Genomic DNA, 27,621 nt, shown 5'->3' with positions numbered 1-27,621 from the left:
GACAAAGAGAGCAAAAATGGCAAACTGATCTTCATTGACTAGCTTGCTGCAGTCTCAAAACAGGCCGGTGGTCCAAGGGGTAGCAGATTACACACAAGGTATTGTGTGTAATCTATRTCTCCTATCTGTATCTATATCTCCTATGTAATCTGTATCTCCTACAATCTTTATATCCTRTATTTTGGAGGTTTGGAAGAGGAGCTACAAAGGTCTCTCATTAAGAGGGAGGTGATCGGGTAACCACTGGCAGGAGAAACCACGTCCMCAATTACCTGCTGCTCCGGCTACAAATCCCAACTGCTGAGAACTCAATCACTCTTGTTTTGGGATCTAACGTTGTCCCCTTGGGTCCCCGCAAGTCTGGGTTGCGTCTGTTGGCAGTGATGTAGTCCGAGTCTTCCAGTTCAAAGTGGCAACGTGGCAGGAGGCTTTTCCCCCTCACAACCACTTCTGGGCCCTTCTGGTTTGGCTTCAGATTAGGAATGCTAGGAAGAAAAGGACAAGGATTAGGCAGGCTGTTCCAGCCAGCCAGCTACCGACCAACTTAYAGAGTAGAACTTACGGAGCAGAGTGTTGCATTCTCACTCAGTGAGACCAAACTCCCCACCACAGAGGCAGCAGAGATGAAATGGCAGAAACACAGATAGTTGCCTATCYAGAGACCAGAAGCAGTCTATAGGTGTCATATAAATATAAATAACATATATAYGGACACTGTGCTGGTCAGATAAGGACAAATCACTAGGGACTAGTCGGCCCCTTGACAACCTTTTTGCATCTCCCAGTGCAGATTTTGCAGCCTCTGGGCAACCCCTCACACGTCTCCAAAAGCCCCTGTCTAAAGATCTAAACCTCAGGGGGCTGGAGGGATTCCCCAAAGCTGCCCAGAAAGGATTCTAGTCACAACTCTTCCCTGATATGGCACAGAAGAGCCTCTGGAGTTATTTTCCACCCTTCTGAAAACAGGCTTTGTAAGAATCCCCCCAAGGAGGTTAATATTTCATATAACGTCTTTTCCATGTGTCTCTGCACCAGCTTCTACCAAGCCAGACGATCCTTTCCGTCTGCTCTGGTGCGTTGATCGTTTCTGCTGGCTCTATCCATGTCTGCATTTGCACCCAGTCAGATCATGGGCTGCTCACCAGCAGTGCGAGTCAAAAAGTAACCCCTTCTCACTGTTTCCTACCTGCAGAACATACAGCCCTCAAACTCGCCCACGTCCACCGGAGAGAATTTCATCTGGAAGAGCTGTTCCTGAYCAGCAGGGATGGTGCCACTGCAGGGCTCGACAGTGAACTGGGGCCTGGTGTCAACGATGCTCAAGGAGGAACACGGCGAGGAGGAGACCTGCTCAGAGGAGCAGCTGAGCTGGCTGGAACAACGGCTGGTCTGGAGCTTCACRTAGGCACTAGATGTGGAGGAGCGAATGTCTCCTGTAGTGAGGAACAAGTTTGTGGGACATCTTCCAAGAAGGAAACTCTGTTTTCACCACCTTTCCCTCCTGCTTCAGACGGAGGGGAGGGAAGCTGGGATGCATCTGGCCTAAAGCAGCTAGCAGGAAAACTCGCTGACSAAATGCTTTCAGCAGGAGGATTCCCACAGAGGAACAGTAAGAGCTGTCAGGTCACTTAGTGCTTTCTAAATCCTAATCCCAGAAAGTCTTAGGGATAGGTGGAAAATTGAGGACAGACACCAGGGAGAACTAGGGCGTGTTTGGGGGACACAAATGTAGTGAAGCAGCTCAGGAGAGACTCAGAGAATGGCTTATGTCAAAAGCTGCCATTGAACATCACTGTGCAAGAGGCATGGATGAAGGTCAGGAAGCCTATGTTAGCGTAACAGATGAGCTCAGGACAGAAGCTCCTACTGGGGAGGGAGTTAAACATGGTCAGAACAGGGCTGGACTCTTCCTTCTTGATCCATCAGGTCAAGAAGGACAGGAGGATACCTATGCTGAGAAGCATGAGGGATGGCAGGCCTCCTCATTCCTAGGGGAATTCATTAGGGACCTGGAACATCTGCCCCGTGAGCAAAGGCTGAGAGAGCTGGGCCTGTTCAGCCTGGAGAAGAGACGGCTGAGGGGGGACCTGAGCAGTGTCCCTACCTCAAGGGARGCAGTGAGGAGGATGGGGCGGCCTCTTTGCAGTGGTGGCCRCTGATCGGACTAGAGGAAACAGCCACAAATTGAAGCACCAAAAGCTCCACAGGAACTTAAGGAAACATTTGCTTAGCAGTGAGAGTGCTAGAGCCCTGGCACAGGCTGCSCAGAGAGGCTGTGGAGTCTCCTTCTCTGGAGATCTCCCAAACCCGCTTGGAGGCAGCCTGTGCCACATGYTCTGTGACCCTGCGTGAGCAGGGAGGGGTTGGACTAGATGACATCTGGAGGTGCCTTCCAACCTTARGCGTTCTCTGATTCTATGATTTCTGCTGAGAAGTCTTAGAGACAGCCTTGCATCCCTTCAGGAAACAGCCCYGTTCCCGTGTGCTCAGACACAACCACAGCCCTGCAAATTTAATGAGTCACTCCCCAGCCACCCAGAGCCTGGAGCAAACCCTGCCGTGACTGAGGCAGGAAGGTTAATTTTAGACAGTGACTTTGCACTTGCGCTGGAGTGAGGAACCGCACGCAGGCAGTGACTGCAGGCCAGCTGATGCACAGTAACTCATCACACAACTGCGCTCTCCATCCTGCTTTTCCCAGTCTCTGAGACTTCCCAGGCCCTGGGAAGTGSCCAGGCCCAGGGCATCAGACGCCCTGATGCTCCTCTCCAGGTCTTGACCTAACGTGGGGCTTTGCCCCGCGCCRGGTTTTTGCTGAGCACAAGCATCAGAGATTGTCTGAAAGGAAGACGGGTGTGAGCRGGGAGCCTGCAGCTGTAGTTTGGATGGTGTTCATGATGCTGGACAACCGAGAAGAAGCAATTTCCTGCTCTCATGCTCTGATATGAACTGCCTGGTCTTTCCCCTGAGCTCTCAGAGGCTGATTGAAATCCCCAGCAACCCCAGGTAGTGCACAGAGGTGGTGCCTTACTTTCAGGACTGGTCAGGAACAGTTCCCCAGTAGAGCTGACTGCTCTTTTATCCTCCACGTCTGCCATCCAGGTGTATTCCAGGGCCACATGSCCTGTGTTTAACAGTGGGAAGCTACAAAAGAACAGGACAGGAGAAAAAAAGAAAATAATAATATTAAAACACACACTATAAATGCTAAGTAGAGAAACAACATTGTAATGTGGGCTCCTGGCACTCTTCTCTTTGGGGAAGGACATACTCGTCAGCATGAACAGCTGTACTGAGTCCAGACTGCTGCCCTGGGCTGCCTGRAGACAAGGTATTCACATGTTTGGAAGCTAGGAGGGTCTAGACATGCTGCCATGTGGCTTATTCCTGCCTTGTTCCTCAATTTAGCATTATTTGACTGCAAACTTCTCCTCAAAGACAAGCTCAACACGCACTGGAGAGCGCCGCGTGGCTCCAGCTGCGGAATGGAGTCTCCTGGGTCAAAGGCCTTTCCCACACATCATTCCTGCCCGGCCTCTTTTACTCACGTGAATGTCCTCGTCTGGAARAGCAAGGTCTCCTTGAACTGAATCGTGTCTGTATCCAGCTTGAACTCGGCATAATCGACAACAGCACTGAGGTGAAGTTCCACCTCACGGATGCTTTCATCCACGACGGCGTGAGCTGGCTCCGGGTCTGTCTCTATCACCTCCAAAGAGAACAGAGATGATCCACTGAGCAGAGCCCAGAAAGCCAGACTGAGTTAGGRGCCCTCTGGGTCAGATCCTGGGAGCTAAGAAGGACTGGTCCCATTTATTTCCTTGGAAGGAACACAAAGTCTGACCATTGCTTCCTCTCAGCCAAAGCTAGGGGGAAGCATGAGAAACATTAGTGGTGAATGCACCTGTACTATGGTGTGACCAGGTGTCAGTCCACGTACTTCTCCATGTACTGGAGAGCATCTGATGTTCTTCCTTCCCACCCAAAATACACCCCAAATCTGAATCAAGCTCCCCTGGTGGAGMTCCGTGGATGGAAAAGCCTCAGAACGTATAAGGCTCAAAAGCATCTTTTTCCCTTTTGTGTTAGAAAAAGGTTACTCCCTGATGTAATCGTTGCAGCACTATCCACACTGGGACAGACAGGCATTTGGGGATGAGAATGAGCTCACTAGAAAAGTCTGTGATTGCTGGTGCTCTGATGGAGATAYTATATGATAGAATCAGCTGATAAGACTCTTATATAACTGCCATAAAATACCTGGGCATAACAAGATATCCCTCGTGACACAGGAATCATCTTAAATGTCAGGTATCTTGCTGGCACAGCTCACCCTCAGGGTGCCAGCAGATGAGCCAACACACACAGAAAGGAGCTATGGTCATCCCTTCGCTTCAAARCAAGCACAGTGGTTTTAACTACTCTTTGGTGGAGAAAAAAATAGAAAAAAAAAAAAAGCCAACAACAAAAAGACCCACTGAGTGACATGAAGATATTTCAACACCAATTAAGTCACCTTAGGAATCTTAAAATGTGACCTCCCATACAGCACTGGCTGCAACACTTGCACTGCTTTTGGCTGATGCCAATAGCTTGTACCTGACTGAAGCATCTGTTGTAGAAAGACTTTGCATCTCAATGGGTATCAGGTCGCCAAGTATCCAACTCTCCCCTGTAAAACTTTGCTGGTTAAACTCCCTGATAGATTAAATTTCAGGAGGAAACRAGACCTGCTTAGCCAAGCAGAGGAGAGGGTGGCCAGCGGCCACAGGTAGCTCTTTTCTTGCAGCCTACAGCAGCCCTTGCTCTTTTGCTTCTTACCTTCTTCTTGATAGGCCGCATGGTGCCCCTCGTGGCATCTACCCATTTAACAGTGTGCAGGCGGTCATCCCAGTCAGGAACCTGGTCTGCTGGCAGCTGGAAGGTGATCCTAGCCACCTTACACTTCACAGTGTGCATTTKGAAGGTGACCGCAACATCCGACTTCAACGTCACTGTGATGTCCTTGGCACAGCCAGCATGGAGGTGTCCCACCTACAGAGGACCAGACATCCTGTATCAAACTGGAAGCACTGGCAAGGACATGACTGGTAGCATAGGGAGTGAGCAACTTTGCCAGAAATTCTTCATTTTGGTATTTATCTAAGGTAAATTCAGGACCTCGGTCACCTAGGCTTATTTAGAAGCCGGACAAGGCTGGTCTTTACTTCCCAAAATAATCCCTGAACCAACAGGGGAAACATCTGAAGGGACTGGACTGAGGAGGAAACCAGGGTTCACCAAGCAGCCATCCACACTAACCTGGGGGGAGAAGTGGAAGGGGGGGCCTGCCAGCCACTCGAACCGCATCGCCTCCGAGTTGCTGTGGTTGGTGATGGTGAAGGTCACCTGATATGGTGCCCCAACATGACAGCCCCCAAACTGGATGTGATCCACTCTGGCAGCTGTGGAGAATGAGAGCAAGGGATCTCAGTGTGCAGTGATGTCCATCTGTCCCCTCCTACATACAGACACATGCAGGCCCCATTCTTTTCCTTGCTCCAAGCCTTCCTCCCTCTGGAAGATGCAGTTCTTCATCTCTCCCTCTGAACACAGGAGGTCTCTCTATGACTGCCAGAGTCAGGTGGGTGCCAATACAGCCTYAGGTGTGAACAGGACGTGCCTTGTCATATATAGTCTTCATCTCCCTAGGATGGGCTGACAAATGCTTTTCCCTTAACACAGGATCTCTCCTCCCCTGTTTTCGCAAGTGTGGCTGCTCCGCAGGCTACAAAAGGAACAGGATCCATCGCCTGAGATTGGACCCCACCTACACTGACACAGGGCAAATATAACCGTGTATTTTACTCTTCCTTACTCCATCTCAACAGCTGCTCTTCTCTTACCCTCAATTAAGTCTTCCTCCATGTTGCCCTCTGTGRCTTCCTCGTTGCTGTCTGCCACCAGCCCGTGGATGTTATCGAGCGTGAAGTCATCCTGGTAGCCTTCACCCACTAGCAGAATGTTGGTCTCCTCATAAGGGTTGTCCACTACAGACAGACGGATCCTCCCTTCCACACGCTGGGTCAAGTTGGGTGTGAAAATCACATCAAACTCTGCAGACTCCTCATGACGCAAGAGCAGGGAAGCACTGTGAGGTTTCCTCCCTGCAGGACAATGGGAGCCAAGGACAAGTGATCCAGCCATAGGGAAGATACATTCCCATGGGACATAAGAGGAAAAATATKTTGAAATCCATCTCTCTCTAAGCCCAGGTTCTCCCACCAATGGCTCCAAACTCTCTGCCTATGTTCATGAGGTTACCATGACATCAAGCTTGTTGTACCTTAAGGGTCTGAACTGAGATACACATCTGCCCCACACATTTTTGCAGGACACGCATCTGCCCAACCTGGCTGATCTAAGTACACTCCATAGTTAATGCATCTACCTTCTTCAGCAGAGCCAGGGTTGGAGTCTGAAGCCTGGTAGATGCAGTGCGTGGTAGGCCTGGCTTTCAGGGAGAAAACGCCCTCTTCATCCAACAGATCTATCAGCACCTGAGGAAGGGGAACACAGAGCTTGACTGTACTGGTGTGGATAGGGGACACTGAATCGACAGCGAACTGGCTGCTGGTCCACCGGGAACACAACACTTCATTTCAAACAGAAACCCTGAGCAGGAAACTTGTATATAATCAGACATTAAAAAATGTGTTCAAAGGCAATGGAACAGAACATAATTAAAATAGAGCAACTAGAACCAATTGGGACAGAAAGTATTAAAAAGCAATGAATAAAATGTAATTAAACTACAGCTGAGTTCAGTTAGAATGCAGTAAAATGGCATCCARTAAAATGTAACACATGCCCCCAGGAGAACCAAAATGCAGCTGCACACGCAGTGCAGCAACAGGTCTGTGCAGCTCTGCCGTGTTCTCCAGGGCCTTTCCTTCACTGGCAAGGACTTCGTCTCTGCTGATATGGAGCATTCCCTGGGGAAGCTCCTCACCTGGACAGGTATGATGCCACTGTTCTGAAGGATCAGAGGGAGTTTCTCCGAATCACCCAGCAGCAGCTTCCTGAAGAGCAGCAGAGGGTTTCCCCTCCTGTTGTGAAGGACCGGGCGCAGGATGGTCACCCGGGGCAGGTTCCCGTCACCGCTGATGGTGAACGTCAGACTTTGTGGTTTAAACGCTGGGGAGCTGCAGGAGGGACAGAGACAAAATTGTTATAGCTGGAGCCCCAGCCCCTTCCCACCTTTCCCAGATGGCAGGCAATGGAGAAGGTGCTGCCCACAGGGCGTTCCTTGGCTGGCACAACAGCACACTCTCCTGCGCCCACCACACAGCTCCCTTCAAGTCAAATTAGGGTCATTCACAAGAGTTTAAATAATTTGCTTTGAAGACATTGTGCCTTCCAAAGCAACAGTTAAAAATCATTTCACTTCAGTCAAAAAAAATTCACTTGGACTCATCTAAATCCAGCGATCTATGAATYTGGGGAGAGCTGGTTAGAGCCACTGCACTGAGGTTCCACAATAGAGGATTGCCCCAACTCTATATCCAAGATCACCAGATACAATCTTTTCAACATTTTTAAAAAAGTGAAAGTAATGTAGGCTAAACACTGTGGAAACACTGAAGTGGCTTCATTGAACCTTTTGCTCTTGGAAGGTCCATTCACAACTCCATTTCTTTTCCTTATTCACTAACTTCTGAGCAGCTAACCAATGTTGTCCTCATAGTTACTCAACTACAAAGTTTATGACTAAACTATGACACACATTCTTCTATGTTATAGCTAGCAGTTGCTGCTTCTTGTATTATCTAAAGCTAAGTTCTCTACCTAAACCTACTAAAAGGCTTAGGATTAAYGACAAGTCTACATCTTCCCAGAAGAGAGCAAGCTATCAAAAATGTCATCCTAGGATTTCGCAGCACAGATTACCTCGTTGGGACATCAAGGGAAGCCTCAAAAGTGCACTGGTAGTTCTGCATTGCCTGTGGTGTGAAGGTCACCGTGGCAAAAGCGTGGGAGCGGCTGGACACGCACATCCGCACGGGATCCACCTCAAAGACGTCGGCAGTAGAGGTGCTAAGCTTGAGGGAAGCCACACAAGCAGCGTTAGGGGGAAAAAAACCTTCAACATGATGCAGTCTTACCCACAYGTGCCTCCCTGGGAACAACTCCAGGGCAGTGTCCTTCCAGCTCCAAAGACATTCTCATTCCATCTCCCAAAGTGGTGTCACCCTTGCCCATGAAGCCCAGGAGTGCAACTGCTTGCTCTGAGCGCTGGGAAGGTCAGTAGCTATCTCAGCATACATGAGGGGTACACATTGCACAGAAAAACCTGTAAATAACCTACAATAGGCCTCTAGAAAGAAAGAACAGGGCATAAAGTCTCACAAAATGGCTTGCTTTGAGCTCTGGAAGTTTGGCACAGTAATGACCCACTTGGGCCATGCTATCTCCAAGAGACATTCACAGAGTGGTTCTCGACTCCTACTGTAGACTCAGAATGTTGAGCCAAAAACTTGCTTGAGAGGTGCTGAACTCAACCTCACTGCCACTCCTTGATGCTCCGCCCTATTGCTCTGCTTGCACTAACCATGCAAGTGATCATGTCTGGAGGATGGGAGCCAGATTGGCCCCTGGACTCGAGCAGATTCTTGGCTTAACCCTGTCCCAGCATTTGGCAGCAAACAGATCAAGTGTTGCCACCGAAAGGACCTGTAGCATTGCTGCCACTGCAGGAGGTGGTGGCTCCTCTCCTCTCTCTGAGCTCATGGGAGAGAAGGACAATTCTTTCATCGGTGCCCTGCACACCTACCCCTGGAGAGAAAGAGAGCGCCCAAAACAGAGGCCTGGCCCAAGCAGAAGTCCGTTCTTGGTGTGCTCGTGTTCTAAGCTGGACTAGACCAGACAAAGTAAAGCAATAATCTGGAGAACAAATCAGGCTACCACAATGTCTTAAAAGAACAACAGTCACCTTGGACTCTTAGCCTTACCTTACTGGGGATGGGTTTGATGGAAAGAACCACTTCACAAGCGATTTTATCCACATTACAGATCTTGAAGCGAGCTGCAGCTTGGTGTCCAACCAGAACATTGGTGAAGATGAATGTGTTCTCATCTGTGACAAATACCCCCTTGTCTTCCACCGTCTGCAGGATGTGGCAGAGGTTGGTGTTGCTGCAGATACGATGCTCCTCAAAGATGGATGCTATGTCATCAACCACGAATGCTGTGAGCAGACAAAAGGGGTGGCTGAGATGGAGAAGTCTTCCTGACGAATTTAASCAGATTCTGTTGGCCTCAATAAGGCCTGACAAGCCCTTTCTATGCAGGTCACCACAATACCCACCATGGAGGAGGGAGCTGGCTCTGAGGATGAAGCTCAGTCCCCCTCAATCTTCAAAAGTATTATTTTCCTTTCATCATATCCCTCCTTGCCTCTTCCCAAAGGGACCGCATCCCGACTTCGAAAGACATTAGAGTTTGAGGATTTTAAGATGGGACTAGAGCATCTGCGTGTCCCAGCAGTGAGTTTGGGTGCTGACTGGCAGCAATTAGGCCATGAGTACCTAAGGATGGGGTGTATGGACGTACCTGGAAAGCAGGATTCAGCAATCAGGGTATAGGGGATCCCAAGGGGACTGTCCTTGGGATCTCTGTCGCTGATATCGATGGACAGGTACTCTTCACATATCCCCAGGGAATCTGCGCAGCAATCYACCGTGATTGCCTGATGGCCCCCAGGAGCAATGGACCCAAAGCCAGGGTACACCGTGAACGTGCCTGAAGTGATGCGAGCCTGCAGAGTGTCACAGAATCACAGAATGGCTGAGGTTAGAAGGGACCTCCAGAGATCATCTAGTCCAACCCTCTTGCTCCAGCAGGGACACCCAGAGCACATGGCACAGGGCGGCATCCAGGTGGGTTTGAAAGACCTCCAGAGAGGGAGACTCTACAGCCTCCCTGAGCAGCCTGTTCCAGGGCTCTGGCACCCTCACAGTGAAGAACTTCTTCCTCACACGGAGATGGGACTGCCTGGGTTTCAACTTATATCCACTGGCCCTTGTCCTATCACTGGCCACCACTGAGAAGAATTTGGCCCCTTCCTCCCCACATTCTCCCCTCAGGTATTTGTACATGTTGATCAGATCCCCTCTCAGCCTTCTCCTCTCCAGGCTAAACAGGCCCCGCTTGCTCAGTCTTTCCTCATATGACAGATGCTCCAGTCCCTTCATCACCTCTGTCGCTCTCTGCTGGACCCTCTCTAGAAGCTTCACAACCCTCTTGTCCTGGAGAGCCCAGTACTMCATCCAGTTCTCCAGGTTTGGCCTCCCTAGAGGTGAGTAGAGGGGCAGGATACCCTCCCTTGACCTTCCCTTGAGGCAACACTCCTCCTGATGCAGGCTAGGAGCCCATTGACCTTCTTGGCCACAAGGGCACACTGTTGACACATGGTTAACTTGGTGTCAACCAGGACTCCCAGATCCCTCTCTGCAGAGCTGCTATCCAGCAGGTCAACCTCTAATCGGTCCTGGTGCCTGGGGTTATTCCTCCCCAGGTGCAGGACCCTTCACTTGCCCTTGTTGAACCTCAGGAGGTTCYTCTCTGCCCAACTCTCCAGCCTGTCCAGGTCCCTCTGGATGGCAGCACAGCCTTCTGGAGTATCGGCCACCCCATCCAGSTTGGGATCATACACAAACTTGCCCAGTGTGCACTCTGTGCCCTCGTCCAAGTCACTGATGAACAAGTTGAACAGCAGTGGGCCCAGCACTGATCCCTGGGCCCAGCACTGGCCACAGGCTTCCAGCTGGACTTGGCTCCATTTATAACCACACTCTGAGCTCTGCCATCCATCCAGTTCTCAATCCACCTTGCTGTCTACTCATCTAACCCATACTTCCTGAGCTTCCCCATGAGGATGTTATGGGAGATGGCGTCAAAAGCCTTGCTGAAGCCTACTGAAAGGTAGACACATCCATRGCTCTCCCATCGTCCAGCCAGTCATCCCATCATAGAAGGCTACCAGGTTCATCAAACACGACTTCCCCTCGGTGAATCCATGTTCATTACGCTGGAGCACCTTCTTCTCTTTGACATGCCCAGAGCTGGTCTCTAGAATGAGCTGTTCCCTCACCTATCCAGGGACCGAGGTGAGGCTGGACAGCCTGTAGTTTCCCAAGTCCTCCCTCTCGCCCTTTTTGAAGGCTGAGTCCCGGGAGCGGCCAAGGCCTGTCCCCTTGAGGATATGAGCACCCTAGCAGGGATGCTCAGCCTCCAGACAAGTCCAGGCACCATTCCCAGGGCAGGGAGAGGTGCCTCTATGGCCTAGAGAAAGCCCCAGCTTGACATGGACAAAGTGGGAAGAGGCACTGGCCTGAGCCAGCACATGGATGTGTCTCAGACAGAGCACTACAGCCTCTGTCTTTGCCAGTGTGTGGGAGATGGTGGCTTTAGCCCTAGCGTCAGGACCTCCAGCTGCCTTTGCTGGGCCCACATCCCAGCCTGTGGTGATGAGCCCTCAAGCTTGGACAGCCTTGGTCCTCCCTCACCAGCCACAGCCACGCGGGCAGCTGCAGACACCCACCTGCGTAACGGGGTTCACGTCCTTCTGCAGATAGTCAATTTGCTTGCTTTGCCTCACAGCGAGGTTTCTGTTGAAGMTCTCGCTTTCGTGCGAGTGGGTGTACTTCACTGCAGAGATGCTGAGAGGGAAAAGCAGAAATATCTGTCACGCTGGGCTCCCCATACTATTCTCCAAGGTCAACAGCGACCTGAGGACCATCCTGGGTCCATGTTCCTGATGGCTACAGGAGGGCCACCCACAGCACCTATTGCTACAGGTTACACATAGACCAGCTGTATCATTAGCTTTGCACTATACACAGGGATACCGAGGCACAGAGAAGGACTTTCCTTTTTCTGTCCCTGTTCAGAAGCTGGTCATCCAAATGGACAAGAGGGCAGGGGCAGAAAGGGTGGCACAGGTCTTCTCTTACCCTTTCCGTGGCAAGACAGGCACTTCCCGGATTGTTTTGGAGATGAGAAATTTAAAATCGAGGACACCAGTGTTCTCCAGCATGAAGGTGCAGCTTTTCTTGGTGCCACTCATCATGGGGCCAAAGTTGATGAACGAGGCAGGGGAAATGTTGTACTTGGTGTAGAGAGCGTTGGCCGATACCCTCACCGGGATCATGGCGATGGTCTCTCCTTCACTGAGGCTGGGCTCAATCAGCTGCAACCGAGGCAGAGTTTGGTACTTGCTACACCCTTCCTCCCACAAGACACACGTCCTGTTTGCACCCGTGGTGGGCCAAGCTGGTGGAGGCACCTCACCTGGCATTTCAGGATAGGCTTGTCCTCGATTTTGATCTCCCTCTTGGGGTGGAAGAGCATCTGGATCTGCGCTGGGCGCTCGGAGGCAGCCAGCACCCCCTTCGGTGGCTGCACGGTGAAGTGCGTGGCCAAGTCAGGGATGTTGGTGCCCGCAGCATCCAGTATGAAGCTAGGAGGAAGGCAAGGAATAAAAACCTCTCCATTGAAAAGTGTCCATGCCATATATATATATATATATATATACACATTATAAATATATATATATACACACACACACATATATATTCCAGCTGAGCTTGGGTAATTCACAGACTGGAATCAAGATCAGACTTTGACATGGACTGCAGACTATGGAGAGTGCTTTAAGCTCACTCAGATATAGATTTCTTCTATTTTTTCCCCTTAAAACAACATCATTCGGACAAGTAAGCAGACCCTCAGAGTAAAGACACTGAAGCAGTGGGAGCCTTAAATTTCAGCACCTCGGCTTCTCGTTCCTGCTGGACACTGAAGATTGCTGCTGTCTGGCTGGGTTTCCCCATAGCACATGAGATTGGAGAGCCTGGATTTAGTATTAACCCAGACTGTGAGCTAGGCAGCACGTTAGAAGGTTTGAGCTGTGAGAACGAGGGCAGCGCAGGCCTGGGAGGGCAGGTGGTGGCATCCCGCAGTTACAGACCACAAAGCTGAAAGAGTAACTTACTTGTAGGCAAGCTCATACTTCCCCTTGTTTTTCAGATTCAGCGTTGTCTTTGCTTCATCCATCACTTTAAGGATCCCAAAATCCAGGTTACTCTCTACAACTGCAAAAAATCCCAGAGATTAAGGTGAGAAAGGATAAATATTTGAGCTGCTGTAGAAATAGACCCAGTGACAAACTACTTATTTCGAATTCTCAAGTGGCACAAGGCCCTTCTCAGCAAGTTTCCTTTCCTCGAAGCTGTCTCTAGCTCTTGCTGCCCTTTCTCTTATGCAGGGGATACCTCAGCTTCCCCATCCTGGCTTCCAAGCACAGATCCAACACCACCACATGCTGTGCTGAGCCTTCAGCAGTTGCCAGCTACTTGTGCCTATCACTGTTGCTTAAAGGTACCCAAATCAATGAGCACAGCCTTATTTTGATAAAACCAACCACCTCCTAAGTAGGCAGCRCAATGTGAGACAGTTGGATTACTTTTTTGGGGGGGGGGCACCTGCTGACCTTTGGGAAAGCTGATGTTCAGAGCAACGTCATAGGCCTCCGCCAGGACTTGGATGTTTTCAACCTGAACAATCCCCAGGATGTTTTCTGCATCTGAAACCTGGGAAGCAAACAGGGATTAGGACACACCCTAGTGAAGRGGATCTCACGGAAGGCCTATCCCTTCACCCTGTCTGCAGGGGACCTTTCAAGTACAGAATCTCCAACCTCCTAAGAAAGTTGGAGGTCRACAACAACCAACACCCAGCCAGCAGCTGAGCTGGGCTGATGGCTCTGCCCTGCTTTGCTAAGGACAGGGACCTCCACCTCACCTCCAGTCGGATGGTCTTCTTCACATTGAGAGCCTTTGAGGCCTTGAAACGTATCTGCAGCTTAAACTTCGTATAGGGGCCAACGACGCCGTGGTCTTGGGACACAGAGAAATCCTCACCAAGGCTGTCCACCCCACTGAGCCTCCAGACCGCAGGCAGCGGGGTGCTRTTTTGCAGGACCAGTGTCTTGGTGTCCTTCCTGCAGAGACAGCAGCATTGCTCAGCAGTGCTTCCTCGAGGGTCACTTTGCAAGAAACTCAGGGGCAGCCCTAAGCTGCTTTTTCACATGGGTGAAATCATGCAACCTCACGGCAGCTAAGTGTCTTCTATTGCCACATCTGAGTGGCTCAGAGTCAGRAGTCAGCATGGCAAACCCACTGGCACAACCACTAAGGAATGGCCAACAAAAGTGGGAAGAGCTGCAGGAGGAGGGATGTCAGTGTAGCCTCCAACCCAGGCAGCCACACAGGTCAGAAGTGACACCAGRGGACCTTGCAACCACTCTTGCTCAAGACACGGTGGCCCACAGGGTGACCAACCTGTGCAGAAGCAGCTTGTCAAAATGCAGCAGTTTGCAGCTGAGGCCCAGCTCCAGCTTCACTCCTTGGCAGCACAGGCGGAAGACCACGGGCTCGGGGTTGTCCTTGATGCAGCAGACAAGGTTGTCCTCCACCGTGCCCGAGGAAGTGGGGTAAGCCCAGAGGGTCAGCTCCTGACCCGGTCCCCGAAAAAGACGCACAGAAACCCATTCAGTGAGCGGGAGGAAGAGCTGGCGGGCACAGCCACCTGCCTTATCTGCTCTCTCTTACCTGCTTCTCATTGGCTTTCAGGGTCATSTGGGGAGGCTCAAAGATAAACGTGTCCGCGTTGGCATCGTCCTCCAGGAAGAAATGCACCTCTGCTTCTAAGGGAGTGACGTTGAGGATGGTTATCTTCTCACAGTTACTGGGGTAGCGGAGCGCCTTGTACCTGCCCACAAGAGGAGAGAAGAGCTGCAGCAGAGTCCCTGCGACCACTGTGTTCTCCACACCTCTACCCTCACTCAAGGGTCTGCACCATTTGCAGGTGCCCTTGGCTCAGAGGTTTGACACCGGTCACTTCGAGAAAGAGCCTTTTGTAAAATAAAAACTCAGGAGTGGCTGGAAAATAAAAATAAGGCAGGCATATGGGTGTCTTCCCTCTCTTTGTGTTTGGGTTGCTTCCCTGCAGGGTATGAAGAAATGCTCTTGAAAAGAGGTTTTAAAAATAGTGTAGCTTTTGTGCTTCAGAAAAGTCAACCCTCATGTTTCAGGAGTTTTCTTGAACTCAGGGAAAGAAATAGGAATTTATAGGACATTTAACAATGTCCTATAATTTAGTCTCTTTTCTAAAGTGGAAAATAGTATCTGGCAAACAGAAGCCCAAGACCATTCATCACCCTGGCCAGAGATTCACTTGTGTTTTTAAGTGATTTTGAATTTCATTTCCTTGGATTGCCAAAATACCATYGACTCTCCAGGGCTCCCATGAATTAGAAGCAAGTACTTTGCTTCTAATACTAAAAAAAGAGCACAGTGAAAAACAGAACTAGGCCAGCAGTTACAATGACAACTCTTTCAGGTAGACTTTATCCAGTAGTAAGAATGAGGTAAACATAAATCCCATTTTTATTCCTCTGCAAGTCACACACACACACATTGGCAGAGACAGAAAGTTTGTCTAACATTAGAGCTTGTTCAATGGTTTATAATAAACATCAAGAGACTAATTGCTATTTCAGTCTACCAGTGGAGCTTGAATGAGTTTAAAAAAGCACCATAAAGTTCATAAGTGGRCAAGTGGGATGTGCAGGGAGGACACAAGTTGCCCCAACCATTAGGATGGAAGGAGAGCTTATGTCAGATGATTTGGGTCCCAAAAAAACTTTGTAGGTGTTATTATGGTGTCGCTGAGGCATCCTACCAGGCAGGAACCCCAATTCCACCGCTCCCAGTTCCTCCAAGACACAAGYGCCTGCTACGTGCTAGAGTTCACACATCTGTGGTCATTGCTGGTCATCTCCCAAGTCCCTTCCAGGGGCCACCGCGAATTCTGCCCCTGGAAGACCTCTCTCCGGTGCATCCATCACCTGCCAGGTCCTGGAGAGCCCAGGCTTGCTCCTAGCAGGTCGTCCTGGGGGTTCACGTACCATTGCCGGGACTTCCCGCAGAGCAGCGGCCCGAAGTGGAACACGCCTGTGTCCATGACGTACTGCTTGAAGACAATGTTGTCGCAGCCCTTGGTTTTCCTTCGGTGAGGAAATACCACCCTGTGGAGAAAAAATGGTTGCTCAGCTGCTATGGAGATGCTGCAGGTTGAAATCCTGGTYCAAGGGCCATAATCCCATTAAATTTCTTGGCTGTGAGGCTGCCAGAGCCCTGGAACAGGCTGCCCARAGAGGTTGTGGAGTCTCCTTCTCCAGAGATCTCCCAAACCCGCTTGGATGCAGCCTGTGCCACGTGCTCTAGGTGACCCTGTGTGTRCAGGGGGGTTGGACTAGATGACATCTGGAGGTCCCTTCCAAGCTTAAGCGTTCTGTGATTCTATGACTCTATGATCCAAGCTCCATGCGTGGGAAGAGACGCTTGGCTGCTCGGGCAGGATGCCCCAAGTGCTACCTCYGGCCTTCCCAGGGAAAGGTGCCACGCTGGATAGGCCTGGCTCTGGGAACRGGCACGCCAGAGGGTCTCAGGGGAGATGAATGTGGTAGCAGAGCTGCGAGGTGCATTCCAGGCTCTGTATTTGGGAGGACCCATCCCCGGAGGCGGTACGGGCCTTACCGGGGGTCCCGGCAGATGGTGGGATACACACAGATGCCCCGGCAGAAGAGCTGGTAGAGGCGGCGYGTGCCCAGGATCTCAAATCTGTACGTCTGGTCAAACTGGCCCAGTACGACCGAGCTGAAGTGGATCTTCAGGACAACCTCCCCATGGGCCGGCACGATCCACCGGAAGTTGGTCAGCCTGGCAAGAAAAAGAGGGAATTTCAGAGCGTGTTGAGGAGGAGGGATTGCACATGGAGCAGTCTGCGGCAGAGCCGCGAGGCACCGTCCGGGTGGGAAGGCCCTGGGAACTGTCTCGTCTCTCGGCTCTCACAACTCACCGGATGAGCCTCCCTGCGGATGGGTCCCTGCTGACGCTGCCTTGGTCCACATCGGCCTGACGAGATGGCGCTGCTGACGCCGGGGCCTGCAAGCCCTTCTTGCTCCGGCCCATGCTGCGCTTGTCCCTGGAAGACTCCCGTCCACCCTCCGCTTTCTCCTTCCTTGTTCGGCCTCGGGTTGGGGTGACCTGCTCCTCTGGTGCCTTAATACCACGGGGGAAAGAAAGGGGACACTTGGAGTACTGTGCCCAGTTCTGGGATCCCCAGGACAAGAGGGATGTGGAGCTGCAGGAGAGAGTCCAGCGCAGGGCTACGAGGATGATCAGGGGCCTGGAACATCTGCCCCTGAGCAAAGGCTGAGAGAGCTGGGCCTGTTCAGCCTGGAGAAGAGAAGGCTGAGGGGGGACCTGAGCAGTCTATAGATACCTCAAGGGAGGCAGTGAGGAGGAAGGGGCGGCCCCTTTGCAGTGGTGGCCACTGATCGGACTAGAAGAAATGGCCACAAACTGAAGCTCCAAAAGTCCCACAGGAACTTAAAGAAAATTTCCTAACAGTGAGGGTGCCAGAGCCCTGGCACAGGCTGCCCAGAGAGGCTGTGGAGTCTCCTTCTCTGGAGATCTCCCAAAYCCGCTTGGATGCAGCCTGTGCCACGTGCTCCGGGTGACCTGTGTGTGCAGGGGGTTGGACTAGATGATCTCTGGAGGTCCCTTCCAACCTTAAGGATTCCGTGATTCTAAGTGACACCACCCCCCAAGACACTCCCGTCCTGGGGTTATTTTCCAAGCAGCAAGTTTGTTGATGAACAGCAGACAAAAGCCACAGGCCCTGCTCCACAGTGCTTTCCTGTCCTCTGCCCTGTTCTTTGTCTGGCCTCTTCAGACCTCATTCTGAAAAATCCTCCCTCGCTCAAAACCTACCCTTGACCACAAAACTCAGCACAGAGCTATAGGCTTCCCGTTCCTTATTCCTGGAGTGATTTGAACACTATTTTGCTTTTCTTCTCTTTCTAGTTCCCCTACCTGGACAAGTTGACTTGGAGAAACCGAGCTAAACCACAGCAGATCTGAAGAGGGGAGCTGCGAGTGGCTTAGGTGAGATTTTTTCTTCTTTTACACAACAGCCCAAAGTCAGGACAACACTGGAGGATGGCAAAAGGGCTGTGGGGAAGGGGAGCTCCACTGGCCATTTTGGGCCACTGAGCCACCAGCCAATGTCCCTGTGAAGCTGCAATAACTGTCCTCAAACTGAGTCACCACAAAAGCCTCAAGGCAGCAGCTGCAAGTAGAGGGGTTGCCTGCCCTGCCAAGCCTTGTGTCCTCCCTGGAAAGGAGGCTCTTCCAGGAGAACAAGGCCATGCTGACATCAGCCTGGATCCTGGCAGGATCCCAATGTTCTTCCATGACTTACCACGTCCTGCATCTCACCCACCCCTGCACGAYCGCCCGCCAGCCCCGCTACCTTCGGCAGTGTGACGGTGACATCCACAAGACTCTCCGTTTCCTTCTTTTCTTCCTCTGCAGTCGCACCTTCTGGTGCAACAAAGATGAAGTGCTCGAAGGCTTCATCCACTGCAAGGGCAGTCCGCTTCTCTGGGTAGTGGATCACAGAGTAAAAAGCAGGAGGAGGAATGGGAGGCCCCGAGGGACCCAGGCCCAGGCTATCCAGGATCTAAAGCATAAGAGAAAACCCCATTAACAGCTTAGTTACCCACCTCCATCCTGCTGCTCCTTCCCTCAAGGCACTGAGCCACTGGAGACATTTTTTAAGGGAGCACAGTGCTCTTGGAAGCCTTGTGAGGCGAGCAGGCTCCAGAGCAGTGCTAGGACATGCTCACAGGACATGGGGAAAAATGCCGCCCTGAGTAACACAACGGTAAGGACCAATAACCAATATCCCGAGACCATTTCTATCTGCTCCTCACCCAGGAAAACCTGCGGAGGAGGACCAAGCAGGATGCTGGAGCAGAGAGCACGGGGCATGAGTAAAGGCAAATGTAAAAGTCCCTTCTGAAGGTTGCTGAGAACTGTCTCTGTCACGTGGATGCTGCASAGCCCTTGTGGAAGATAGGCAGCAGCTTGGACAAGACTCCATGCTGCTGTCACCAATCAGGGGGTGACGCACCAGAGCCCAGKCCATGGCTGGCTCAGCATCCAAACCCCTCAGGGTTTTACCTGAGCTACATCAGGCAGCTTGCCGCTCTCCAAGATCCTCTTCCCACTGGCTTCTTCTGAGCTCAGCACCTGGATTTCCAAGCAGGGCACCCTGGTATCCTGCTCTTTGCCTGACTCTTCTTCCTTTTCCTGCCCAGGGAACTTGGAGTCCTCAAGCGCTTTCAGTTTTTCCAGTCGCTCCTTCTCCAGGCGTTCCCTCTCCTGGCGCTCCTTCTCCAGCCGTTCCTTCTCCTGGCGCTCCCTCTCCCTGTCCTTCCGGCTCTTGCGGCTGGATGAAGGCTGTCGCTGCTCTTCTGCTTCAGGCTGGATGTCGTCCAAGTCCAAAGGGGAAAGTAGGACACCCTGAGCTCGGTCCCAGAATGACAAAATATGAGCGATGCCCTTCTGGGAGGCCTCGTAGAGCTTGAACCTCTGGACCAAGCTCTTCTCAGCGTCGCTCTGTGCCTGCTTCTCGGTTTTGTCCTGTTCTTGCTCTGCAGGTGACATAGTCACCACTGGGCGGGCATCTGCCTGGCTAGTCTTGTTCCTCTTCTTCTTCTCTTCCTTGTCACTTGAAGCTGAGTCTGGGCGCTCCTTTGAAGAGCCCCTCCTGTCGTCCCCTTCGTTAAGCTTGTTATCCGAGCGGCTGCTGGACACGTTCACACCCTGGAAAGGAGGAGGGGGAAAGGAAGTGAGCATCTCAAAGCACCGACTCGGATGCTGTGGGATGGGCACATGTTGTCTGATGCAATGTCCTAGAACCTCAGTGGACACCAAGCCCTTCACCAGCCACAGGACTGATGAGGAGTCCTGCAAACTAGCTGAAAACCACAAGAGCTTTCCCAAACCAAACACAGAACTTCAGACAGCTCTTCATGCCTAGGCATGACATTCCTTGGGAATGTCATTTTTGGAGTGCTGAGCATCCCTGTGGCTGGCTGACACTTTGGGAAGGTTGATTGCTAATAAATTCTCAGGCCAGCACGCAGCCCAGATGATCCAAGAGAAGCAGCCGTCTTACAAACCTGGAGGATAACATCCCCAAAGAAGCAGCAGCACAAACATCAGCTGCTGTTGCCCTGCAGTGCCACCTCCTACTACCACGTACCCATCCCTGGGCCCAGCACAGTGCTGGGCTCAGGCTGCACTTTTCTTGGAACRAGGCAACTCAGCGGTGAAGACCCAAGGACTGTTACTCACCTCTATAAACATAACCACCCACCTGCTTGATTCCCAACTGGCTTTTCCTCCCCGAGTCTTTTTCTTTTCCAGGGTCTTTCTTCCCCCGCTTTGTCTTCTTCTTCAGCTCTTCCTCCTCCTTGAGGCGTTCTAGCTCCTGCTGGAGCTTCTTTTCCTCCAGCTCTCGAGCCAGCCTCTCCATCTCCCTGCAGTAAGTCAAACAGAAAACATCCTTGAGTCACCCCTGGAAAATCTTGGGACTCACCTGAATCCCAGCCAATTGTGGGTGTTGTTCATTGACCGTGTTTGAAGGAGATGTTCACTGAAGCTGGCCCCTATGTTCCCCTAGTCTCAATGAGGAGGAACAGTTTGGCCGAACAGTCCAGGCTCATATTCACCACACACACCTTCCTGTCTGGGGCTGCTTTGCTGAATGGGGACCTCTCCCAAGCTCACCATTAGCTACAAGTATGTTTCCTGGCTGCTCTCACTMACTGAGGACAACCCCATGAGTCCAGCTTGCAAGGATTTAACCTGTGGCAAGATTGGTATCCAAACCAAGCCTCAGAGGGATGCATAGCAGGATCCCTTTTGTTGGGGAAAGCAACAGAGATGAYGAGACAACACAGTTGACTTAGAGATGCCTCTCTAAGTCAGCAGTAAGGCGAGTACCCCGCTCCTGCCAAGCCAGAGATGACATTTCACATCTCACTAGAGGAAGCTCCTTCCTCTGTCAAGAAACAGTGAGGTGGAACAGACCTTACTTGTGCCACTGGTGAGAGAGGTAAGAGAAGTTTTGGGCTTTCCCTTCATAACCCTGAGTCCACTCAAGGGCTGGGCAGAGTGCTGGGATGTTGCCAGTAGAAAAGTCACAGACCTCTGTTTCCTCTCACGTAGGGCTTGTCGCAGCTCATTATCAAACTGATACTTCTGCTCCTCAGTAAGGGCATCATATCCTTCCTCATCCAGCTCCTGGAGACGGGCCTTCTCCCTCATGGCAGCCTCCTTCCGCTCCCGTTCTTCAACAGAGACCAGAAGTGAAATCATTAGCAACTGCAGCCACAGCTGCAGTCCCCGGTGGCCTGAGGAGTAACAACTCCTGCCCACCCCGGTTCATCATTCACCCACCCTCCTGATTTGGTTACTGAAGTGAAAGGTTTGTGAACCCTCAAGCTATTGTCAGTAGCCTTATCTGGCTCATGTGCAAAGCTCCAGAAACCATGGGTTGAGGTCTTGAGAAAGAACGTTTGAGGGTTGCCGAGATGAAAAATCTCACCTTCCTGCTCTTTTTGTTCCYTCTCCCTAGCTTTCATAGCAGCATAATCCTGGAACAGGTTCACAAAATAGATGTGCGGTCGGTTGTGGGCAGCTTTGAGCAGGCAGAGCAGAGCAGAAGTCATGTTGCGTGCAAAGGGGGTCTCCAGGCCATCAAACACCACTCCCTGGTAGCAGTCACTCAGCTGTGAAGTAGGTCAGAAGAGAAGGTCCATAAGAGCRTGCACAGCTCTCAACTACAAACAAAGCTGTACAAAGGACATCAGCCTCTGCTGCCCCAGGTGAGCCAGCTCTGACCTTCTCCTACACGCTGGCAATTTACAGCACGGAGCCTGGAACGTTTTTATCCCAGCGCTCTGGCTTAGAAGGCCAGGGGAGACCTGCCATACCTGTAACCTTTCCGAGAGGATGGTCACCAGCAGCTCCTCAGGAAGCACGCAGGCCCTGGTGGGTGTCTCTCCCGCTGTGATGGCTTCCATGGGCAGACATTGCTGTGGCGGAAGGCAGGGCACAGGGCTGGCTGAGGCCTGCAGCGCTCATTGCCACAAGAAAACTAAAAACACCTGCAGAGCCCCAAACTGCCGCAACTGCTGGGTCTCCTGCCCACAGAACTGGTGTCTCTCACTAGTAGGAGATCCTCTGGAGAGGAAACCACCAGCCAGCAGCCCCAGGTGACAACCCCGGAGGGCATATCCCTGGGTGAGCATGGTCAGAAGACCCTTCTGAGGAGCTCCTCCGCTTCACAGAGCAGCTCAAACACAACTGAAGCTGAAACATCCCCCAGCGCGGTCCCGTTTTCTGCTCGCCAACCAACCTGGTCCGTTTGGGGCTGTTTCAGGGGTTGCAGYGTGGGGCCCTCCGTCTTCCCCTTGCCCCCTGCCAGGCTGCCCAAGCTGAGGCGTGGGCCGGCCTGGCCCTCGGAGCCGCACGAGCTGTCGTCGGTGCCGGGTCGGGGCTCRGCGCCGTGGGGGCAGACACCACCGCCGTCCGTGTGCTGCCCTGCTGAGGAGAAGGAGCRCGTGGCGGTGGCCTCGTCCCCACCAAGGACACGGGCCTTGCGGGCTCGCTGGGGCTCTCAAAAGGCCTGTGGGGCTTAGAGCACCAGACGCTCTAAGGGGCTGGTTTCCTGAGAAGCAGGTTGGCCTCAGTCCTGAGCAAATGCAAAAAAAGCCCTGAGAAACGTACAGGGGAACATTTTTCCTTTTCCTTCTTTGGAAAAGGAACATGTGTCAAGTGCTGCATGAAATCAGAGGCACCAGAAGGTGCCCCTATACAAGCCCCCAAACTAAGGGATCCATAATTTCCAGAGCCAGTTTACAGAATGGCTTTCCGTTCCTGCACCAGTCGCACGGCTGTTCCCTGGGAGCTGCAAAAGCCCCTTTTCCTCATGGGAAGGAAACGGGGCGAGCGGGGCAGGTTTCCAAAGCATTGCTCTGGGCCCAGCACTTTGCTTACCAGCATATTCCGCCTCCTTGGTGGCCTGGTCTGCTGCAGCGCTGACACAGAGCTCCCAGGCCTGCTGTCCTGCCGCAGTGGCCTTCTCGCTGATGGCTTCTGTCACTACCGAGTCAATGGACAGGCAGGCAGCGCCGTAGTACTCGGACACGACAAGCGCTGCCGACGTCTTTCCTTTGGAAAGAGGAACGTCGCTGGGGGTTGCTCATGCATGAGGCATCTTCACAGAGGTACAGTGGAGCTTCTAGAGAGGGGCCAGCGCAKGGCAACCAAGATGATAAGGGACTGGAACACCTCTCGTATGAGGAGAGACTGAGTGAGCTGGGCCTGTTTTCTATGGAGAAGAGAAGGCTGAGAGGGGATCTGATTAACATGTATAAGGACATGMMGGGAAAACGTAGGGAGGAAGTGGCCAAACTCTTCTCAGTGGTGGCTAGTGACAGGACACAGGGTAATGGATGTAAGTTGCAACACAGGAAGTTCCATTTCCATGTGAGGAGGAACTTCTCTCCTGTGAGGGTGCCAGAGCACTGGCACAGGCTGCCCAGGGAGGCTGGGGATCTCCTTCTCTGGAGGTCTTCAAAACTCGCCTGGATGCCACCCTGTGCCCCGTGCTCTGGGTGTCCCTGCTGGAGCAGGAACGTTGGTCTCTAGCATTTAGATTATCTCTAGAAGTCCCTTCCAACCTTAACCATTCTGTGATTCTGTGAGAGATGCTCTGGAAGGCCCCAGAAGTTTCAAAGGATGTCAGAGAGCCAGAGTGAGGTAGCTAGAAGAGTCCTCTTCCAGAGACGGGAGAGGGACCATCTCCAGCTCCTCTTTGGTTACTGCCACCTGAGAACCTCATCCCTTAGGGCTASCTCAGCCCTGCGCCAGGGCCTGGTTTCAAGGGCCTGTCCCCAAACCAGCCAGGTGTTTGCCASTCTGTGCCAGGCAGCACTTTCGCAGGTAAAGGCTGGGGCCTTTTAATGGCCTAGTRGAGCTGTGCTGTTGGAATCCACCTAACTTCACACCGAAAGCAGGCAGCAACCAAGTGCCAGCGCCCACCAGGGCATCTCCCGCCTTGTCCCCTTCCTCACAGCCGAGGGCTGTGGCCCCCTCACCCGTCAGGGGCGCCCCATGGACGATGACGACGATCCCTCGSCGGTTTTGGGCTGCTCGGCCTTCTGGAGAGATATCGATGCCRAGGTAGCGCGCGATGGCTCTCGTGACGGGGCTGTTTTCCAGCTCTCCCACAGCCTCGCTGCTGCYGTCGTGTTTTTCCTGCTGTTCCTCTACAGAAAGTCAGGTGTAAACATGAGTGTCCTTTATAGCAACAACTCTGACCAGCTTTCCCGTGCCCTCAAATCCTGGAAAGCATCTGGGGAGGGGAGACTCTGCCAAAACCCATGTCACATACAAGGCATCCCCCTGTCCTATCGTTAGGCTCATATAGCTCAGGATCTGCCCTAAATGCTGTCAAACCCTCCTGAGATGTGGACTGGACACAATCTCTTTCTACAAACCGTCACGTTGCCCTCACATGAGGTTTGTCTAGGCATTTGCTGAGTATGTGGGGCCCATGCAAACACACTAAATGTTCCAGCACCAGGAGATCTGACCATGCTCTTATTTTACAATCAATAGCATTTGCCAAGTGCTCTTAGGAGACCACTGAAMGGACCCCAGGAACCTACATACATTTTGCATGTAAGGCAGCATTCAAAAGGAGCATGGCTACAGTGAAGGCATAGAGATGACACTGAGGTCCTTTTGCCCCTGGGAACTTGAAACAGGTGAAAAGCTCTGGCTCATTACCTGGCTTTTGTCTTTTCTCAACATCCTCCTCCTCCTCTTCTTCACGTTCCACTTTGAAGTCCACCTTGTTGAACTTGCTTTCATCAAAAAAGTTGGAGGGAATGATGGAGGCRTGGGATGAGACAGTTTGAGCCACCCCAACAGAATGCTTTCCTCCTTGATCTGAGGGAGAATGGATTTCTTCAGAGATTTCTGAGGAGAAAGGAAGGGAGAGGGAAGATGAGGAGGAGCACRGACAGGCAAGGCTGCTCTCTGACACTGACCACTTTGCACTGGCGCACACACAAGTGGAGAATTTCCTGGACAGAGGCAGTGATGTCCCTGCTTTGGGGGAATTTAGGTTCTGCAGATATAAAATATGACAGCTGGGGACATTACACCTGACCCTACAACTGGCCAAAGAACTCATCCAATCCTACTCTGTGTGTCCGAGGGACGCAAGCGGGTATTCTGACCCCTCAGGGCTTATTTTCCCACTCCGTGGCAGGCAGAGACAGCTTGGTGGCCCTCAGGACTGGTAGGATGCATACTASAAGCTACTGAATTTCATACATGGAATTCTTCCATCAAGCCCAAGTGCCTGAGGGCAAACAGGAACCCGCTTTGGAGATCTAAGCACAGTTTAATGACATTTAGGCTTGGAGAAGGGCTTTTTTTTTCACTAGTAGCATCTTTTCAGCTGGGCACAGCAGTGYGAGGTACCTCTCTTGTCTCTCCTCACCATGAAGCCAACTGAGGGAGGGTGTCTCTGTTTAAGGGCCTACTGGAGATGTTCAGGACAGCCAGCACCACGTGGGTCAGTGCCCCCTCACCAGAGCTGGTGCCTGGCACACACCCTCACCGTTCTCACAACTGGCTCGTTCCACAGGCTGGGACTTGGTCTGCTCATCCTGCAGCCTCTTCTGCTCCTCATAGTACTCCAGCACCTCTGGGGGTAGCTTCTCGCCTGGGGCGCGGGGTGGCAGCAGCAARGTCTTGTTGCAATCATAGTCCTTCAATGTCCGCAGGATCTACGAGTGCAGGGAAGAGAAGCCCCAGCTATAAGATGTGCTGYTTGATCTCCATCATGTGAGAGATCCCTCCCACAACCAACCTCTCTCTCTTCCTCCTTCCTTCCTTTCCTTCTTTCACAAACATAGACTACCCAAGTCCCTCTGTGTCCCACGATGGCATCTGGGTGACTCTGGAAGGCTACCAAGCTTTATCCCAGAGCTGGCCTCCATCTCCCAATTTTCCAGGTTGAAGTCGGATAATGCTGGATCATTCCCTGTGAAGCCAAGGGGCCCCACGCATGGAGGGCCTCCTCTCACCTCCTCCTCAGCAAGGTACTGCTGGTCGAAGTCCAAAGAGTAGAACTCGACGGGGAAGTCGCAGGGGTTCTTCACCACCACGCTGGCCTGCGCCCCACTGCTATAGGGCAGCAACGGGCCCAGCGTGAGCACGGGGGGCTCGAACTCCAGCCGCGGCTCCAGCCCCCGCCCTACAAGCTGCAGCTCTGGGTGCTCGTTGCTCTTGCAGATGTTAACCCTCACGTGGCTGCTGTAGGTCCTCTGGGAAGAGAGAAATTGAAAATAGTCTGCTGTGAAGTCCTAGGGAACCAGTGCAACGTAGCACCCAAAAGAAAGGTCCTCAAGAAGGTGGGCTCAGCTCCCRAAGAGCTTCACCCTAATCCTGAGGGGTTGCCTCGGCACATCAGGCAAATAGCAGCTGGAAGACAKAGGCAGATGGGCTCACATGGGCTACAAACAAAAGGTTCTTCCACTTTACTCCTGGCTCTYATCAAAGCCAGAGACAAAATGGTTACAGCTCTATTCCCACAAGCAAAATGGGTACATGACACACATGGCACTGTGCCACGTGCAGTGACATCAGGGGACCCAGACCTCATCTCCTTCCGTCTGCACCTGGTTCTCAAGACYGCACTGCCATTCCTTGAGAGCCCACCACCAACCTCACCTCTTCGGTGGGCGTAAACCTCACTCGCAGGTTGCATCGCTGTCCTGGTGCGAGGCTTCCACACAAGGGCAGCACTTCAAAGACAGCAGACTTGGCCTTTAACTCTGCCTGCAGCTTCCGACGCACATTTGCTGGCAAATGTTTGTCCACCTAAGCACACAAACCCAGGCCGTGAGACCAACTTGGTCTGCAAGGACAGACCCTTGGTTCCTGCAGCACCACAAAACACAGGCAGGAAGAGCGCTCAGAGCCCACACATTCAAACCTACCACGGCCACTGCAACCAAGGAAGGGCAACCAAGCCCGTGTTGTCTTTGCTTTACCTTCTTAACCTGCTCGGTCACACTGATGATCCAGCTACAGGAGATGTGGCACTGATTGTGGAGCTGGATGSTTTCTTCCTGGCACTGCCCACACTGGACAGGGGAGAACTCTAGTCTGTCCCGGGAGAGGCAGAGGGTTGGCACGGTCACAATGGCATGAAGGTCTATGTGAAATGTGGGTCCTCCTGTGACCTGGGGGACAAGAGAGCAGCCAGCTGAGAGCCCGTGGGGGATCCGTGGCCACATCCGAGCTGCCGTCTGCGCTGACACACGGCGCGGGCACAGGAGGGGACAGGGTGCGAGGTACCTTGATGGGCAGGAGGGCTTTTGCCTGGCCCAGGGGCAGGTTGGCACTTTGCGGATCAAAGCGCACGGTGAATTTTTCCGTCTCACAGAATGGCAGGTTTTTCACGCGATGCAGCTCCGTGCTGAAACCTTGAGGAGATGAAAGCAAAGCGGCTGAGACCCAGGACCAACATGAGACAGGTCGTAAACTCCGAGGCCAGAGAAAACTCCGAGGCCAG

The 27,621-nt window shown here is 52.3% G+C and overlaps 1 protein-coding gene across 1 annotated transcript in view; it reads right to left on the bottom strand.

Annotated features, from left to right (window-relative positions):
• HYDIN (HYDIN, axonemal central pair apparatus protein) overlaps positions 1-27,621 on the bottom strand; it is a 120,990-nt gene that overhangs the window by 10,378 nt on the left and 82,991 nt on the right. The window contains exons 33-70 of the mRNA XM_026034340.1: positions 27,405-27,532; positions 27,098-27,289; positions 26,775-26,924; positions 26,129-26,368; positions 25,660-25,828; positions 24,812-25,010; positions 24,125-24,267; positions 23,013-23,195; positions 22,381-22,565; positions 21,956-22,093; positions 21,568-21,751; positions 21,169-21,310; positions 20,335-20,497; positions 19,134-19,778; positions 18,442-18,630; positions 16,963-17,195; positions 16,641-16,823; positions 16,010-16,129; positions 14,652-14,811; positions 14,382-14,554; positions 13,843-14,041; positions 13,524-13,631; positions 13,034-13,125; positions 12,331-12,499; positions 11,994-12,229; positions 11,582-11,699; positions 9,592-9,796; positions 8,991-9,226; positions 7,930-8,081; positions 6,992-7,184; positions 6,431-6,539; positions 5,886-6,146; positions 5,302-5,444; positions 4,822-5,034; positions 3,549-3,709; positions 3,032-3,144; positions 1,187-1,433; positions 273-485 (exon numbers count right to left, since the gene is read on the bottom strand). Of these exons, the coding sequence (XP_025890125.1) occupies positions 273-485; positions 1,187-1,433; positions 3,032-3,144; positions 3,549-3,709; positions 4,822-5,034; positions 5,302-5,444; positions 5,886-6,146; positions 6,431-6,539; positions 6,992-7,184; positions 7,930-8,081; positions 8,991-9,226; positions 9,592-9,796; positions 11,582-11,699; positions 11,994-12,229; positions 12,331-12,499; positions 13,034-13,125; positions 13,524-13,631; positions 13,843-14,041; positions 14,382-14,554; positions 14,652-14,811; positions 16,010-16,129; positions 16,641-16,823; positions 16,963-17,195; positions 18,442-18,630; positions 19,134-19,778; positions 20,335-20,497; positions 21,169-21,310; positions 21,568-21,751; positions 21,956-22,093; positions 22,381-22,565; positions 23,013-23,195; positions 24,125-24,267; positions 24,812-25,010; positions 25,660-25,828; positions 26,129-26,368; positions 26,775-26,924; positions 27,098-27,289; positions 27,405-27,532 (7,087 nt within the window). The remainder of the gene's footprint in view (positions 1-272; positions 486-1,186; positions 1,434-3,031; positions 3,145-3,548; positions 3,710-4,821; positions 5,035-5,301; positions 5,445-5,885; positions 6,147-6,430; positions 6,540-6,991; positions 7,185-7,929; positions 8,082-8,990; positions 9,227-9,591; positions 9,797-11,581; positions 11,700-11,993; positions 12,230-12,330; positions 12,500-13,033; positions 13,126-13,523; positions 13,632-13,842; positions 14,042-14,381; positions 14,555-14,651; positions 14,812-16,009; positions 16,130-16,640; positions 16,824-16,962; positions 17,196-18,441; positions 18,631-19,133; positions 19,779-20,334; positions 20,498-21,168; positions 21,311-21,567; positions 21,752-21,955; positions 22,094-22,380; positions 22,566-23,012; positions 23,196-24,124; positions 24,268-24,811; positions 25,011-25,659; positions 25,829-26,128; positions 26,369-26,774; positions 26,925-27,097; positions 27,290-27,404; positions 27,533-27,621) is intronic.

The sequence above is a fragment of the Nothoprocta perdicaria genome, unplaced genomic scaffold (genome assembly GCF_003342845.1).
Source record: "Nothoprocta perdicaria isolate Ctin4 unplaced genomic scaffold, notPer1 scaffold_143, whole genome shotgun sequence".
NCBI lineage: Eukaryota > Metazoa > Chordata > Aves > Tinamiformes > Tinamidae > Nothoprocta > Nothoprocta perdicaria.
The sequence above is the reverse complement of the archived record's forward strand: the minus strand, read 5'-3'. Positions and strand labels throughout refer to the sequence as shown.